This window comes from Mercenaria mercenaria, chromosome 7 (assembly GCF_021730395.1).
Source record: "Mercenaria mercenaria strain notata chromosome 7, MADL_Memer_1, whole genome shotgun sequence".
NCBI classification, from domain to species: domain Eukaryota; kingdom Metazoa; phylum Mollusca; class Bivalvia; order Venerida; family Veneridae; genus Mercenaria; species Mercenaria mercenaria.
The window spans coordinates 37,486,891-37,504,170 of NC_069367.1; the positions used below are offsets into that span (position 1 = coordinate 37,486,891).

Genomic DNA, 17,280 nt, shown 5'->3' on the forward strand with positions numbered 1-17,280 from the left:
TATATAGGTCCGTGTGCTTGTTTTTGGGATATCTGACAATGATTAAAGAGATCACACATTACACTCTTATCTTAAAACATAATTTCGAATTATATATATTAAAATTTCAAAGATTTTCTTTCATATTTGATCTTTAGAACAATAGTAATATAGCTGTTTAATGAATTTAATGACGAGTTGCCATTAACTCATACAGCGACTTTCATATGCCTTAAATGGAAACCCTGGAAGGCCATTTAAAATTAATCTTAACATTTACAACTTAAAAGTAAATTATTAATATTAAATAATTAAAACTTAATTTTAATATTGCATACTAAGTAAAATAAACGCTAGAAGTGGTGACAGTTTTCAAACGGTACGTGCATGGCCAAGTGAATAATACTGACCAGGTAAATTGATTTTGTAATATTGTTATATGTACATAACGTTTTTCAACGCTACGATTGGTTGTATAGATGAGAATGAAATAATATTACCAAAAATATCCCAAGTGTGTATACTAATAAACTTTGATAATGTGGCAGTTGACCTCAGTACAATCGACACTGTTATTTTCCAGTACAGGTAAATCCGATATTTGCTTTACAATAAATCTATGACGGATTATCTTTGAACACCCCTGGACTTACTGGACTCAACTGCCACATTATCAAAGTTTATTAGTAGTGGACGCAACTTGACCCAGATGATTGACCTTTGTAGTATAATACACAATGAGGCACAACCTATTATTGAAAAGGAGTTCACGTAAAACACGAGGTGCACGAGAAAAAGGAAATATAAATTTGTGTAAATATAAATTAGTGTATTGGAAAGTTTTATCGGATCAAATGTAAGTGTATATACTTTGATACTGCACTGTATACAAACTAATTCCATATAATTATACACGGCTACCCTAAGCACCCTTGATTTCTATAATGAAATAATCGATATGAATAATCAGCCTAAGGTCAACCATTGCGGTCAAGTTGCGACTACTATAACATTTACTAATCCACCGACAATTTTTGACAGTGACGTCATTTTGCCAACAAACTATAAATACCAAAGATATATCCCCAAACAAATGTATTCTTATAATAAATAGAAATATGTCCTTATCATATGAGAAACTCTAAGTGAAGTATGGCCCAGTGGATGCGTTGGCTACTTGTCACGCAGGCGATGTAAGTTCGAGACCAGTTGTAGACGAGGTATATGTTATGTATTTTTTGTAGCAAAAACATATATTGTTTGAAAGACCAGTTACATTAATTTTGCTTTCCTTCATTTGGAAAATTGTTGTTTTTATATGTTTTCCTTGTTAGTTTTTTTTTAAATTATTTATTTTATTATGAAGTATACCAAATGCAACATATGCCTGTCTCACCATCAGTCCATTGTGTTTTAGAATAGATATTGCTTTCTCGTTATTTTCCAAAGGCTCGTAAGAGTTAAAAACGTGTTCATAGCCATTTTAGCTATAGTAGTCGCAACTTGACCGCGATGGTTGACCTTAGGCTGATTATTCATATCGATTATTTTATTATAGAAATCAAGGGTGCTTAGGGTAGCCGTGTATAATTTTATGGAATTAGTTTGTATACAGTGCAGTATCAAAGTATATACACTTACATTTGATCAGTTAAAACTTTCCAATACACTGATTTATATTTACACAAATTTATATTTCCTTTTTCTCGTGCAGCTCGTGTTTTACGTACACTCCTTTTCAATAATAGGTTGTGACTCATTGTGTATTATAATACAAAGGTCAACCATCGGGGTCAAGTTGCGTCCACTATATTTTATGGGGAGTGGAATGGACGTTTTATACACAATTCTGTACGCATAATTCGTGAATCACTAGAAAATCAAGATAACTATATAGTTGAATAAGAAAATACCGTGCGGGAAAAAAGTTCCGCCGACCGGATTCGAACTTTCGAACTCGGTACCTTTCGGTTACTACGACAACTTCGTTATCCTCTGGGCTACGTATCCATTTTAACGCACTTTATCCAAATAATTTTATAAACATATTTTTAACATCACTATTCCACCAGTTTTAAACAATGACCGTTAATAGTGTGTGTATAAGAATCGGGTTAACAAGAGCTATCTCTGGCTGAAATTGCATGATACCAATACTTCATCAGTTGAGAATTGGATGCTTTGTCACAGCGGTTCCTGCAAAATCTAGTGCGTCCAGTAGATGGAGATGTATGATTTTGTTACAAAAAAAATGCAAAATAAAATACAACTGTCGATTTATGTGTTAAACTGAGATGGACTGTGTTGCTAAACATTTGCATAAAATCTTTATGTTTGGATATAGTGTGTTAATTAATTGATTTGACTATAACATAATTTCAGTTCAACAGTCGATATACATTGTCTTTGATCCTTTTAAAAACTTTTGTTTTTGAATAAATTTATGGAGATTTAAGAATTCACTAACAAATTTCAAAATTTAAAATATCTATTCTAACTTAATGTTTTCAGGTCAAATGTGATAAGGGTTAAATAGATAATATTAGAAGAGTACATGCTTTTTAGGCTGGCGATATTCGCCAGACTATTATAACCATATATCGAGTTCCCACAAAGTTAAACAGGTGCTGAGACTGACAACACAAAATATAATTTCATGCGCAATTCAAATAGTCCGCCACGTTTATCAGTTTTGCCATAGAGTTGTATAAAGATTGTTAAACTTTCCTGTTTCAATAGATCTATTTGTTCAAACATGTTATAATAATGTTTTATTTTTCCAACGTAAATACATGAAAGATAACATTAGAAAATATTACATAATGATGGTAAATTAATTCGCCTCTATGAATGAAATGTCCGTATGAATGGAACTTTTTCGTAACTCAACACTGTTGACCGCTTTGTTATAGATTATGACCCCGGTCTATAAATGCTAATCAAACAAACGCTGGTTCCGAGAAACAATTGTCGATATGGGTTATATATTTGTATACTGCGCATTATCCGACGACCTCACAAGAAATATGAAATATCAATTAAAATGATCTTATAGTGATATGAGTTATGTCAGGTCTTATATTGTGGGCTTTAAGAATCTATTCTTTCAGATCATTTGCTATTGGTACTACGGGACGAAATCGTTACGTGGAATTGCCACAGTAACATGAGAAGAAACAAATGACCACATTCTACGTGCTATATACCTAAACAGCGTACATGCTATATTTTGCTATAGAAATAATGTTTACATTTACAATAGAAACTATAACATTACTTGATTTAACAGCAGTTTTTAAGGCCATTTTAAGTATTTTTATACTAAATTCGTTTTAAACATTTTGACGAATACTGAAAGATATAATGCAAAAAGTATTTTATCACCAATTTCCTTAAAGGGTGGGAGCGTAGATGTAAGCGAGTTTTGTTCAAACACACGTTTTCATCTGTTTTCAGGTTATATTAAGATAGTGGACCCGTATTAATAATGTTTAACAATTACATGAACTTGATACAGCCCTGAAGTTAACATATTTTTGCACTGTGATTCATCTTTAAACGACTTTTACCGTGTCGTTGATGTTTTTCTTTTATTTGTTAATTTTGTATAAATTATGTTGTTATTTTTTTCCTCCAGCTGAAACAGACAAATTTAGGATGGGGGCGTAGATTATTGCGTAACAATATTAAGACACAAAATAAAATTTCGATAACAATTTTTCTAGGAAGCCTCGAGTAAAAAGGATTTAATCGGACAGAAATTAAGCTCCAACTCCAACAAAAAATTATGGCCTCATAAATAACCATAGGGCAGAAGTAAAACCTACCTACCTACATTTCTTCCAAACTTTGTAAACTAAAGAATAAACGTAAAATTAAGAACTGTTATAAAACATTTCCGCTTTTGTACGACAGATCAGTGATAATAAGTCTTGAAAAAAAAAAGCAAAAAAAAACAACAGGTTATCTTACTTTAGTCTGGCTACCGACTAGATAATGTTTTTTTTTTTTTTTTTTTTTTTAGAAAAAAATAATTCTGTAAAAATTCTGACTTCACCAGTCCTGGCTCTGCTGATCTATGTTATATGTTTTGAGAAGACAAGGGACATAATTATATAAGATTTGAATAGCCTCAGGAATTCTTCTTTGAACAAACATACGGTCTGAACACAGACTAATCTTACTTGAAAAAAGAAATATAATGAACAAAGTTTGATCATAGTGGGGTTTGAACCTACGCCCTCCTGAAAAAATAGTTAAAGTAATCTCATGGTAGGAATTGAATACTCTTCTAAAAAGGAGTACATTATTACGGGTAAGTCAATTTTCCTAACCATCGTATTAAGGAAGGAACATGACTAGACAGTAATCATTAACAGCCCGGTTTGAAGCGGGATTCGAGCCCTAAATTTCCCTCATACCGACAAGAAAATCGCCCCATCTGATCAGTGTTCATACATTTATACTAGTACATGATTTATGTCGTGGAGGGGAGCGGGGATTGCATACCGAAATAAAGTTGTTGTGTTTTTTACCTTTATATTTTCTCTGATAATATATGTCTCTCAATGTTTATTATCGCTTCTTTGGAAACCTATATAAACGGTTATGGCACGCGAATTGTCCAACAATAACGTGAACGCAGGTTTAAGGTCGAAAAGCTAGGATTAACAATCGATAAACTAGGTTTTTGAAACGTATAATCAGATTTTTCAAATACTTACCCATATTTTAGAGCGAAAACACGCCCAGATTTCAACTAGGGTTTTTCAATTGAACTTTGAATTTCGGCTGTTATTCTAAGTTCACGAGCGTGAACCTATGTTTACGGGAGTAAACCAGGGTTCACGAATGTAAAGCATAGTTTACGAATGTGAACCACCGTGAACATGGATTTACGACCGTAAACATAGGTTCACGCTCGTGAACATAGGATAATGACCAAAAATCATAGTTTTGTATGAGAAACCAAGTTTATCGAATGTAAACCTAGGTTCACGTACTTAAACTATGGTTAACACTCGTAAAATCAAGTTCATGGTCGTAAACATAGGTTCACGTCCGTTTACAATGGTTCTCGGCAATCAAATTATCAAATAATTACATTCTTGGTCGAAAAACTAGGATAATTGAATACTTACATAAATTTTCGAGCGAACTAACAAGATAACGGAAGTAAACTATAGTTTTCTCTCTTGAACCCATGTTTACGTCCAATAAACTAGGTTTATCGATTGAACTTTAACTTGGATGTACTATCTGAACCTACACTTACAAGAATGAACTATGGTTTACGAAGTAATCCTATGTTTTTGCTCGAAAGAATAGGTTTACATGCTTTTACGTTTGAAAAACCTAGTTTATCCATCGTTTAAACCTAGTTTTTCGACTGTGAAGCTGCGTTCATGTTATTATTGGACAATTTCCATACATTTCACGTCCGTAAACTATGGTTCACGATCATAAATCTAGGCCCACGGTCGTAAACAGGGGTTCATATTCGTAAACTCGTAAATATAGGTTCACGGCCGTGAACAATAGTCGATCTTTTAATTCTAATATATCGACCGTACACCATGGTTAACATTTGAAAAACTAGGTTTTCTTGAATAAACAATGAATTTCGCTCGTTATTCTATGTGGTTTGATTGGATTACGTTCTCGGAACCTGACCTTTTGGTTTCAGTTTCCCAAGTGAGAATTATGTGCCGTTTGTATCACTAATGAAGCAAACACAATGTATTTTTTTCACACCAGCTATAGTCTGTAATACCCTTACACTACCTTCACAAGTTAACCAAGATGGTTCATCACAACAATATCCTATGCCCGCATTGGTTTGATATGGAGAACCAATAATATCTAAGATTTTGCAAAACACTTTCCCGCACAGTTTTCATTCAGTGTTTTAGTGGTAGCCAGCCTTACTGTACTTTCAGTACTTTGATTAACTGTATATAGTGAACATTTAAGATTCCAACAGGAATATTCCTTGCTTCTCTTAATATCATTGACATAAGAGTTATGTTTTAAAAGATGATAGAGTGTTTATTTCAGAAATAGTCTCATGTCATTCCATTTTGAATGTTTTTGTGCACTTAAAACTATTTTATTATGTATATATAATTGGTGTACATTAATGAGACGTAAATAAATAAATAAATCTTCTAATATTTAAGAATAAAATTTAGATACATGTATTTAAGAATTAAATTTAAGTTTTTAACATTTTAGTATTAAATTTTAATATTTAAGATTAAAATTTTAAGATTTTAGTTTTAATATTTAATATCTAAAGTTTAAGAGTTCATCATTAAATTTTGATTTTAAGACTTAAATTTGACGATTTAAAAGAATTTTACTTTTAAGGTTCATACATTCATTACGGGGCACTCAGTTCTCTTGATGGACTGCAGATGCTAAATGCGAAAAACACACGAGGAAACATGGTTTTAAAACCGTTGTATTGCGTTATAGATCAACTAAGCACCTCAAGTCCTCCGTGTGTGCTTTTAGGGTAATAACTGATTGTCGTTCAAAGACAGTCAGTTGGTTCGTGAACTTTTTCTTCGAACATTTTTATTTTCTCCTCAATGCTTTGTCAGGTTTAAACATATTTATTAACGCATATTGATCAATATACAAGTATACATGTTAAGCAGAGGACTACTTGTTTGATCTTCGTGAACTGGAGATAAATGATTTATATTTGAGTTATATTTGCAGTGCAACAAGAAAGGGCCAGAAAAAAGGAGTTTAAGACACAAATTGAATGATTGAATTACAGAGACTGAAAGTAAAATACTGTGTAAGTACAAAGGCAATGGAGGAGAAGTGGAGTGATTCCATAATTAGAAAGTAGAGAGCAGAAAGACTCAAAGTATTGCTTACTGTTTCCAGATGACAAACATCTATAAAGTGCCAAGGAAACCATCTATTGATTATTCTTCTTCTTCTTTCAATCTTTCAAATATTCAGTTAAGTTCAGTATGCCTTCCCGTGTTTATCTTTCATTTGTAATTTAGGGTGAAAATCGTAAAGCCATTGGGTTTTTTTCTTTATTGTTATGATATTGATTTGTTTTCACTTTTGGGGAGATATTTCTTCAGTTTTTATGTTGAACACAGCTACAACATTATATTTCAACTAACCGTGTTAACGTAGTTTGACTGTTTAAACATTTTTTGAAATAAAATTACACAGATGAGCAAAAAAGGCTATTTAGACCAACAGTTCTAAACCAAACTTGATTGTTGATATAATATACTTTTTCCAATAAATATAATAGCTGATATACCTTTGTTAGTCTTTGGTCCATTTTATACTGCATTAACATAAGTATGTGACGCGACGGGTAAATTTGCAGACGATTGCTTACTGTATAGACCAATAAGAAACCAAAGTGATCATCAAATCCTACAGAACGATCTATCCAACCTAGAGAACTGGGCAAAAGATTGGGGAATGCGTTTTAATGCTAAAAAGTGCTATGTATTAAGTGTAAAGTCACGCACTTCATTTTTCTATCAACTCGACAATACAATTCTGAAAGAGGTTGAAACAAACCGGTATCTAGGAATTACTATTTTAAATGACTTACAGTGGTGCACCCATATAAGAAACATCTCTAAGAAAGCAAACTCAACCCTTGAGTACTTAAAAAGAAACTTGAAGCATGCTCCTAGGGATAGTAAAAGATTAGCATATGTTGCATTAATTAGGTCAACGCTCGAATATGCGGCTATAGTATTGGACCCTTATAAACAAAGTGATATTACTTATCTTGAAAAAATTCAACGACAAGTAGCTAGGTTTATTAAAAATGATTATAAATTTCGACACGATGGTTGTGTAACTGAAATGCTTAAAGAACTTGGTTTACCACCTCTTCAAGATAGAAGGAAAGAAAAACGACTTATAATGCTGTTCAAGATCGCTAGGGGTATGGTACCAGCAATCAATGCTGACGAGTTCCTTCAAAAAAAATCCAGCTAAAAAGCAAATCAAAGTGAAAAATTTTGACGATTTTAAAACCAGCAATATTGTGACAAATTCCAAACACATAACTCTCAGTGCTATATAAAGCTGAACTTGCCCAAACTGAAGTATATAAAAATAGTTTCTTTTTAAAAACAATACCTGACTGGAACGCCTTTAATGACAATCAAATACGTGCACTAAACGGCTCTAAATGTACAGTACATAAAAGGGACTAAATTACCTACGCGCAAACCCGTAGTTAATGTACCAGAATTGGACTTCTACTACGTATACATACAATTACATAAAAGGACAATAAGGGCAAAATTACAAAACAGATAATTCTATTTATCACATAAACATGCATTAAGAAAAATTTCTATCTGAAATGTATTCATTGTTTTGCTTACGTCATCAATGATTCAGTCATTCAACCTGACCATTAAAATGCACAACGATGTTAACTCGTTAATTTAAAGTTATTTGCCCTTTAGTACCATTTTTACACACTTCGCGTCAGGTATAATTAATTACGACCCTTTCCGCATTCCATCCTTCACCACACATGCACCCGATTGAAGATTGGGTATTAAACATCGAAGTGCAAAAGAAACGGTGGTGCGTTTCCTTTACACATTGGAGTGGGTTATTTGGTTGTCGGAAGACAAAATAGTATTCGAAAATTTATTGGAGAATGATTGAGCCTCGGGTCCTTCAAGCTAGTAGGGAGTTGGTCATGACAAGTAGATAACGCGTATTGATAACGGGATTAAAAGTTTCTCTTACTAATTAGAGTATCATGGCTTAGTCAAGAGTCCTTAGACTTGGTAGGTGGTTGGCCGTGACCATTAGATGGTAAATACTAGTTTTTGGTTTCAAAGATCAAAGGCCAAACTCTCCTAGACCTTGAACAATATTTTCTTGTCCGAACATTTACCAGCGAACGCCTAAGCCTTAGGCCAACAGTCCTCAAATTTGGTATGGATGTCTGGATGTTCTTCATGATTAGTAAATCGTTCATCTTTAGTTTTGGGTTAGGAGATAAATGATCATTATGAATTTGCATATCAGAAAATCCTTGCCCATCCAATTACCAGACCAATGCTTAAACCTAGAGTCCTCGAACATGGTACGGATGTAGGTTAATATCAATACAGGACCTCTATTTTGGTAGAGAAAGGTCACTGAAAACATCAAATTGTCTGACAAAATTCTAGACATGGTTAGGCCAAGAACATTCAAACTTTTAGAGACGTTCGTCATAATCATATGATGTATATGATTGGGTATAAGATTAATAGTCAAAGTCACTGAGGATCTTGTCCGACAAATTTCCTGAGACCGCTTAGCTTAGGGTCATTAAATTTCGTGGACAAGCTCCCCATGAGTTCATTACAAGATAACCCCTAAATATTTCTTGGTTGAAAGATCATAGGTCAACGTCAAATTGATCTTGAAAAGCAAAACCTCATTCCAGTAATCAAAGTGACTGTAGAACTATTAATCCCAGAGTCTTCAGATGTTTGAAGAGGTTCGCCATGACCATTCAATTATTAATTTTAGGGATTTAAGGGAGAATACTCAGTTTAAAATAAAATTTCACTTAAAATAAGACCATTAGATCTATTTCCTGTTGACCTAATACCAACAAAAAGACATACGTCTGAATAAAGTTATTTCAGCACTGAAAATGGTTAAAATGTAATCAAACACGTTTGGTGTTACCAATAATTGTCATTACTGTTAAAATGTGCATATTTGGGAAACTTGTTCTTTAACACAACTTAAATATGCGTATAGGAGATTTTCATTTTAAACAACACTATCAACTTTGCATATTTCTTGTATATGTATATGCAGAAACGCAGAACATAATATCGTAAAACTTGTACTTTCAAAACATTCTTTCTCACAATATTTTGGGTATTTTTTCAAACTTTCTATCCCCACATCATAAACCAAAAAAAATTTAAGTCTTATCAGATTACACACTATATTAATATTGGTATATTATGTTATTACATATATCATAAGATTACTATTTATTGTCTGATTTTGTGTAACTTTAGGTGCGTGAAAAGCATACGAATCTAACTTTATCTACTAAATATTCAATTTTCCGCGAATGATTACAAAACTTACCGTCTAGATTATCAATTGAGCAAGTTATAGATTATCACAAATCAAACATACAGATCTTATTCATAGACTGTCATTAATATTTCATGTAATTCTAATATTTTAGCAGTATGAGGCATTTGGAATGTTAGCCAAATCGCTGAACGTGTCTGCATATTTGTTGTGGTATGGTGTAAACGTACTTGCAAATTTTAACACCTTGAAAATTGGCCTTGATTCCGTTTATCACCAGTACCTAATTGTTCTGTGACATAGGCATTTCTGTTTAAAGTATAAGCTTCTATATATTTCTGTGGTCGTACATTGTGTGAGTTCTAGTGAAAATCAATGCGATAAAGTTCTGATTGAATCATATCTGTTACACAAAACCGCATTTTACATGGTGCGGATTTAATATCAAGTTGTCCTCGAGCACACAAGTCCTTCAATGCGTTTATCAACCAGCTCATTCCAGTTGTTTCCAGTCAAGTATCTCCACCAACGTTATATCCGCTGGTTTTATGGTACTTTTTTCATACACGAAACTGTCCAACCCAACCATGATTATGCCTGAAATTGTTGTAGAATGTGCGTTTGCATTTTCTTTTCCGCGGTCTTTGCGCCATACTCAGGTGAAAAACCTGTGACTTGAAACCCTGTCAAGGTAATACTTGCTATCGTCTTCGGATTGTTTAAGTAGAACCAACAACAATATAATAAGATGATAAGAAAATGTATTTTCCTCTTGTAAGCTTATACGCTTTTCTTAATTGGATACTTTCTGGGTCCAGCTTTTTCAGCAACTTCACGCCATCTTTCTATTCACTTTTAAATAATAACAATGTGATAGACGCTGCCACATGATTCGGTATCCTAAGTATTCTATGATTAACTTTCTATGATTAACTGTTATTCTTTTTCTAGTGTGTTTTCCGCATGGTCTAATGTAGTATATGTGACTTAGCTTTGACTGAAGTTGTTATCTCTCGGTATATGCTTAATAACAAAGATCCTAACGGATGTTTCGCCGGAAAAGTAGAAGTTAAACTCTTTCTGTATACTTCAAGTCTTCACGAAAGTAACCTATGATCAGTTCCAGTCTTGTGTTTCCGTTCTCTTGCTGAACTGGCAATAGCACAAATCCTAACAAGAGAGTCACTTTTACTGGATGGTTCAAGTCGATGGTGGCCAACTAAAATAAACTAGTTCGTTAATATCCCTTACAGTTGCCACTAAAACGCCAATTCATGCATCTGCCTTTTGAAAACCGTCGGCGAATGCATGCGTCGTGTTCTCTCTCTCTCTCTACTTAATATTACCTGAAGAAGCTTTCGCATGTACGGGCCCCACTCAAGGATTGAGTGTCGTAGAGGTCGTAGAAATTTAGCGGTATGCCGTAACAATGGAAATGTCTACTGAAGCTAGTAACCGCGGAAACTCAAAAAACTTTCCGTTGTCATATTTCAAAAGGTAGTAGTATTAGAAACTTGATTTTTTTTCATATTTTCATTAAGTTATGAATACCTATCGTTTGCAGTGATTATATTCTAAATATCTTATCAAATTTCATAATTGTCGTCCGCTCGTGCATTTTAGTAATTAGCACGTGCATTCAATTGTGAACCAAAAATGTGCCTTTTTTAATCAGACAATAAATATTTTTTAGACTTTATTACAATATGGCTGATTTTTGGCTTGAAAATGTTGTATAATACGCATGTAATTAAAATTCTAAAATTTTGGATACTCAATTTTACATCATTTTATACATTAATATGTAGCGGATTACAGGCCCTATAGGTTCTTGATTCGCTTCCTTTTTCAATACATATGGACAATGAAGTTAAGGAATAACTCGTTAAATCTTGACTTGGAATTGTTAACGTATACTATATGAAAAAAAATGTTTATTAAATAAATTGTTGGAAAACATGTGAATAATTTGTGTTTTTTTCGGTGACACTGCTTTTGTTAGCTGTCATGATTGTATAGATACGCTAAACATATAATGCATGCATAAATCTTTTCTCTTTTTTGTTGCTTTTTTATTATTACTGTTACGAAATCAACTATTTTAGATTTGATACTTCTAACACTTTAATAATTAATCATATACCGGATTTCTCTCCTTAATTCAGCGGTACCATGATGGGAGTAAAGACTCCGAGTGTGTGTACAGCGGTTCTACAAAAGTGATGCTAATATTCATGTACATGGCTCTATGGAAACGAGGTGCGCCATGTTAATTGCCAATTGCTAAATATCAGATATCAATGCTAAATGCCAAATACCTTATGCAAAATGTTTTGAAAACGAAATGATATATATTACTATGGAAGACTATGGAAGGCCGGTGCGCCATGCTATTTGCCAAATACTTAATTACAAATAGTTATTGCAAAATGCTAACTGCTATATTCTTAGTGTCAAATATTGCCTGTTAAATGGTAATTGTCAAACGATAAATGATAATTGTTAATTGCGAAGTACGAAACAATAAATGCCAAATGCATATTGCTAAGTACTTATTCAGATAAAGAGCTGAATATATCAGTATATGAATGCATCCTTAAAAGAGTCGTTTGCCTTTGATACATAACTTTGTCTCTATTAAAACTACTTTCCTAACACTTTAGAATGAAAAGTTTCGGTCACATAATATCATAACTTTTAGAACATGTTATTGCTTCAAACCAGACTGATAGAACTTAATATGTTTTCACGTGATTAATAGGAACAGTCATTTGTTTAAGGGATACAGATCATTAACTCATAAAGTTAAAGCATTTGACGATTATCAATTATCATTTGGCAATAAGCATAGGCTATCTGACATTTAGCATTTGACATCTAGCATAAAGGATATGGCATATGGCATTTGATGTATGGAAGGCCGGTGCGCCATGCTTATTGCCAAATGCTAAATGACAAATATTTAATGCTAAATGCCAATTACCTAATGCTAAACATCAAATACTTCATGCTAAATGCCAATAACTTAATGCAAAATGCCAAATACTTGATATGAAGTGCAACATACCAAATGCTATATGCCTATGGAAGGCCAATGCGCCATGCTAACTGCAAAATTGTTAATGCAAAATGCTATTTACGAACTGCTTAATGTCAAATATTGGCTTTCAAACGGTAATTGTCAATGATAAATGTTAAACCAATAAATGCTCGTTGCTAAGTTTTCATTGAAATAAAGAACTGAATATATCAGTGGATGAATGCATCCGTTATTTAATCATTGGCCTTCGTTACATATCTGTTACATAATTTTGCCTCTGTTAAATATTTTAGTCTAAACATTGTACGGTAAAATGTTTCAGTTCCATGTCCTGTAACAGGTGCAACGTTATTGCTTCAAATTAGACTGGCAGAACATTTTATTTTATTTTTCAAATGAGTAAAGGTTACATTCATAAGGATACGTCCCTGCTCAAATTGTGTAAGGGGTAGTGGTGGTAGGGGTCCGGAGGAGGGCACCCGGAGTTATTCATTAACACTCGGAATTCGTCTTTACACACTTTCTGTTTGCTTCTCAAAACGAGATTTTGGTATATATGTGTTTTTCAATGTTTAGAATGAAAGTCATCATGGTAAAAAGATCATTTGGATTTATTTTTTTATCATTTTTGTCAATATAAAGTGTTTTTGTATATAAAATAACTAAAATGCGATTTATTGAAGTAACGGAGCCGGGATGAAAATGTATAAAGATAACATTTACTGAGCATCCTTTTGCAAACTGACACTTTAACATAAAGATATTTTCTTCGTAACCGCATACAGAGGATGTATACTGCTACTACATGAAAGAAATATCAGAAAAGCTGTACAGACATACTCATTCAAAAACTTCGTATATTCCTTTGATTTTCCATCCGAGCTATAAACAAAATATGAGGTGTACTTGGAAACATACCCGCCAATGGTAATGATATCTCCTGAAAGTTGATTGCATAATACGAGATATCAACAGAGTAACAATAAGTGACCCACCCCCAAAATAAAAAATACGCAAAGCATTATTATTCTTTAGCAAATGTGATTGCACATTCTTGGCAATCGTTTGCAGCATTTGCATGTGTACGTATATCATCAAACTGAATTAAAATAGACATTTCCCAACCAAACTGATTGGAATTACACGTTCAAACACTTGGATTGGCGCCGAAAGAGCAGTTGCTTCAAGTGCCCTTTTCAGTAGTTTACAATGTGCAAACGCATCGACTTTTTCGAAAGTTAAACCAATTCAAATCAAATCTGATAATTATTTGAAAAGGTACTTTCAGCACAGATTTAGGTAGTAAAATATTATTTTACAAACCCTTCTCGCTGTACAAAAACTGTAATTTCAAACTTATCATATGCAGTTTAGATATCCATTCTTGTTTTCTTGTTTTATATAAAAAGAGGTAATTTGATTTTTTTTACATTTCAGAACGCTCCAGGAGAATGCCTCAGTAGTGTTGTAATACAATGACTATGTTTTTTTCCAATTAAATAACTAATTATCAATTCATTTCTGTGGAAAGTGTACTTTGATATAATAGGTTGGCATGCGTTTTACTGTTTCAGTACAATAAGCGATAACACTATTACGAGTATAGTGATCATAGCATGCAAGTGATTATTTTGCAGAATCCATCAACATACAAGAAAAATACAATTGATCTATACAAATGAAGCATGCATCCTCTGAAATAACTATTTTCGATTTTAAAGTGGCCAGTTGATATTTTTTTAAGTGCGCTGTGATCAAATATGAACGAAAAGACAAATGGACTGGGAAGTAATTTTTATGATATTCTTTTCTGTCAGTTTTAATAGAGATTTTAGCATACAAAAAATAGCAATAACATAAAATAACGCTATAAATCTAATTTTGAAGAAGAAATCCTTTACAAAAACAAATTAATAATTATGCATGTGCCAACTATGTAATTTTGTACGTGCGCCCAAAATCTTGGTCATTGAGATAGTAATTTCCATTATATTATATCAGTGTGATAAGTACTGATGTAATAATACTGTATGTCATGTTTTCACTAAAAATATTCAATAGTTTTAGTTTAAAATCATTTTTCAAAATCTGAACTTTCGAACTTGACCAGTTTCATCAACCGTTGCCATGGTAACGCAAACCGCTACATTTCTACGACCGATCTTTAAAGTCAGTTCTTATTTTACTTAATTGTTTTATCATAGTAAAATGTTTTGTATGATGTGTAAATTAAGTGTAGCAGATATTTTGAAAGATTCCTTGTATATATTCAATATTTAGATATTAAGTTTTAATCAATTAATATTAAAAATGTTAAACTTTTAAGTCTTGAATTTTGAGTACATGTAATAGTTTTAAATGGCCTTCCAGGGCTTCCATTGCCGAGTCCAGACCCCATTTTCACAAATTAATTTCAGCCTCAGCTAAGTTTGATGATGAAATTTTATTTGTCATACATGTCAAAATTGCATGTTTAAAACCAAATATTAAATCAATCACTATTTCAAGTGACTATCCAGTCTTATGGTAAGTTTAAAATGGAATTTACTCTTGAAATTTCAGCAAAAATTGCAATTAAAATTTCGATGTCAAAATCAGATGAGACGGGAAAATGTTTCATGAACATGGGGCCAGGCTTTATTCTACATTATTATATACCATACTAAATATAATAACAAAAAAGCCTTTAAAACGGTCATCATGGTCGCCGTTGGAGAATCCATGATGGCGCAGTGTGCCTCACTCGCCATAATCGTAAGGGTCACGCGTAACCGGAACGTTTCAGCACGTTCTGACGTTGAAGTCATATAGCAACGTCAGTATGGCGGGTGAAAGGGCTGAATCATTTTCAGGCCGATTGTCAAATAATGATTGCATAGCTGATGATAAAAGCAATACAAATGATGCTTATTTATTTGCGGAAAATAAAGGCTTTATTCTTCATTATCAGGATAAATGACGTTACGCCATTACCTCCGTTAAGGTAGTGGGCCAATAATGACAACCGGTATTTTCTGTTCGATTACGTAACTCTCCGTACGCTTTCGGCATTCTCCGTTGTTATTAAAAATCGAAAACTATAAAACAAGACTTCACACGGAAAATTCCGATTGTCACTACGGTCTTAACTTACCGGCGGATTGAAGATTTCCACTACTTTTTCCTTCTCGATGTAGTCATATCCGCTGTCGTATTGTTTGTTGAGTAGCCAGTCACGTTCTAAAGCTTGACACTGTCCGTTACTATCTTGAGAAATTTTCACTGCCACAAATATATTTTCACTTTTTTCTGCGCCACAAATTATATCATTATAATTGTCGTTACCGAATGTGCGTTTGTACTCTATATTTTTCACGTTCGCGAACACTTTCAATGAAAAGAGATCTATCGATGTAAGAAATAAAAAACGGAATGCCAGCTGAAGTTCCATAGCTGCGTCTCAATTAAGTGAAAGTGGGGAGTTCGCGAAACTGTGAACTGTTCAACACGGAATCTTGTACCAGAATGAATGATATCGTTATGTTATTTAGGATAGGATATAGTCTGCACTGAACAAAGTTCCTTCCTGATTTGTCATTTATTATTCATTGAATAATAACTGACAGTCTCTATCTCTGTGCATTTATTCCCGCTTTAAAAGCTGAATTGCAAAATTTAATACAATAGCTGACGTACTGTAGAACAGTTCTCGGAAGATGCGCTTAACTGTAATTTAAAAACATATTCAAGAAACGTGACATCATTTTCTGCGGAATGTTGTCAACTTAATACTATCTTAATAATACTGGATTTGGACTTTTTATATGATTTTTTTTTTCACCTTTATTCATTTTGCTATAGATTGCTGTTAAAGGTCCATGGCTCTAGATTAACTGGATAATGTCCACCCACTAATCGATAAGCATTCTTCTATCCGCCATAATCAGTCGTATAGTGGCTCAGTTGCCCCTGATTACGGAAGATACTAGTATTTGGTCTTTTATAGATCTTACAATTGGTTTAAAATGTACAACCGGGACTTTTAACTAGGCCCTGCTGGGTTCCACTGTGAAGCAATGAGAAAATCCACTGGTATTACCTCGGATTCCATAGTGTCTGTCTGGGGCCTTCTGTCAAGCGATGATGCTAGTTCGTGGGTGAGTGCGAGTAGCTGGATTTCGCAGCTGCCTCTAATCCTGAATCCATTATGG

General features: G+C 33.3%; 1 protein-coding gene across 1 annotated transcript in view; it reads right to left on the reverse strand.

Moving 5' to 3' along the window:
* The window catches only part of LOC123555487 (uncharacterized), a 39,106-nt gene extending 22,511 nt beyond the window's left edge, over nt 1-16,595 (reverse strand). The window contains exon 1 of the mRNA XM_045346094.2: nt 16,224-16,595. Within this exon, the coding sequence (XP_045202029.2) occupies nt 16,224-16,520 (297 nt within the window). The 5' untranslated portion in view covers nt 16,521-16,595. The remainder of the gene's footprint in view (nt 1-16,223) is intronic.
* Nucleotides 16,596-17,280: the final 685 nt, after the last annotated feature.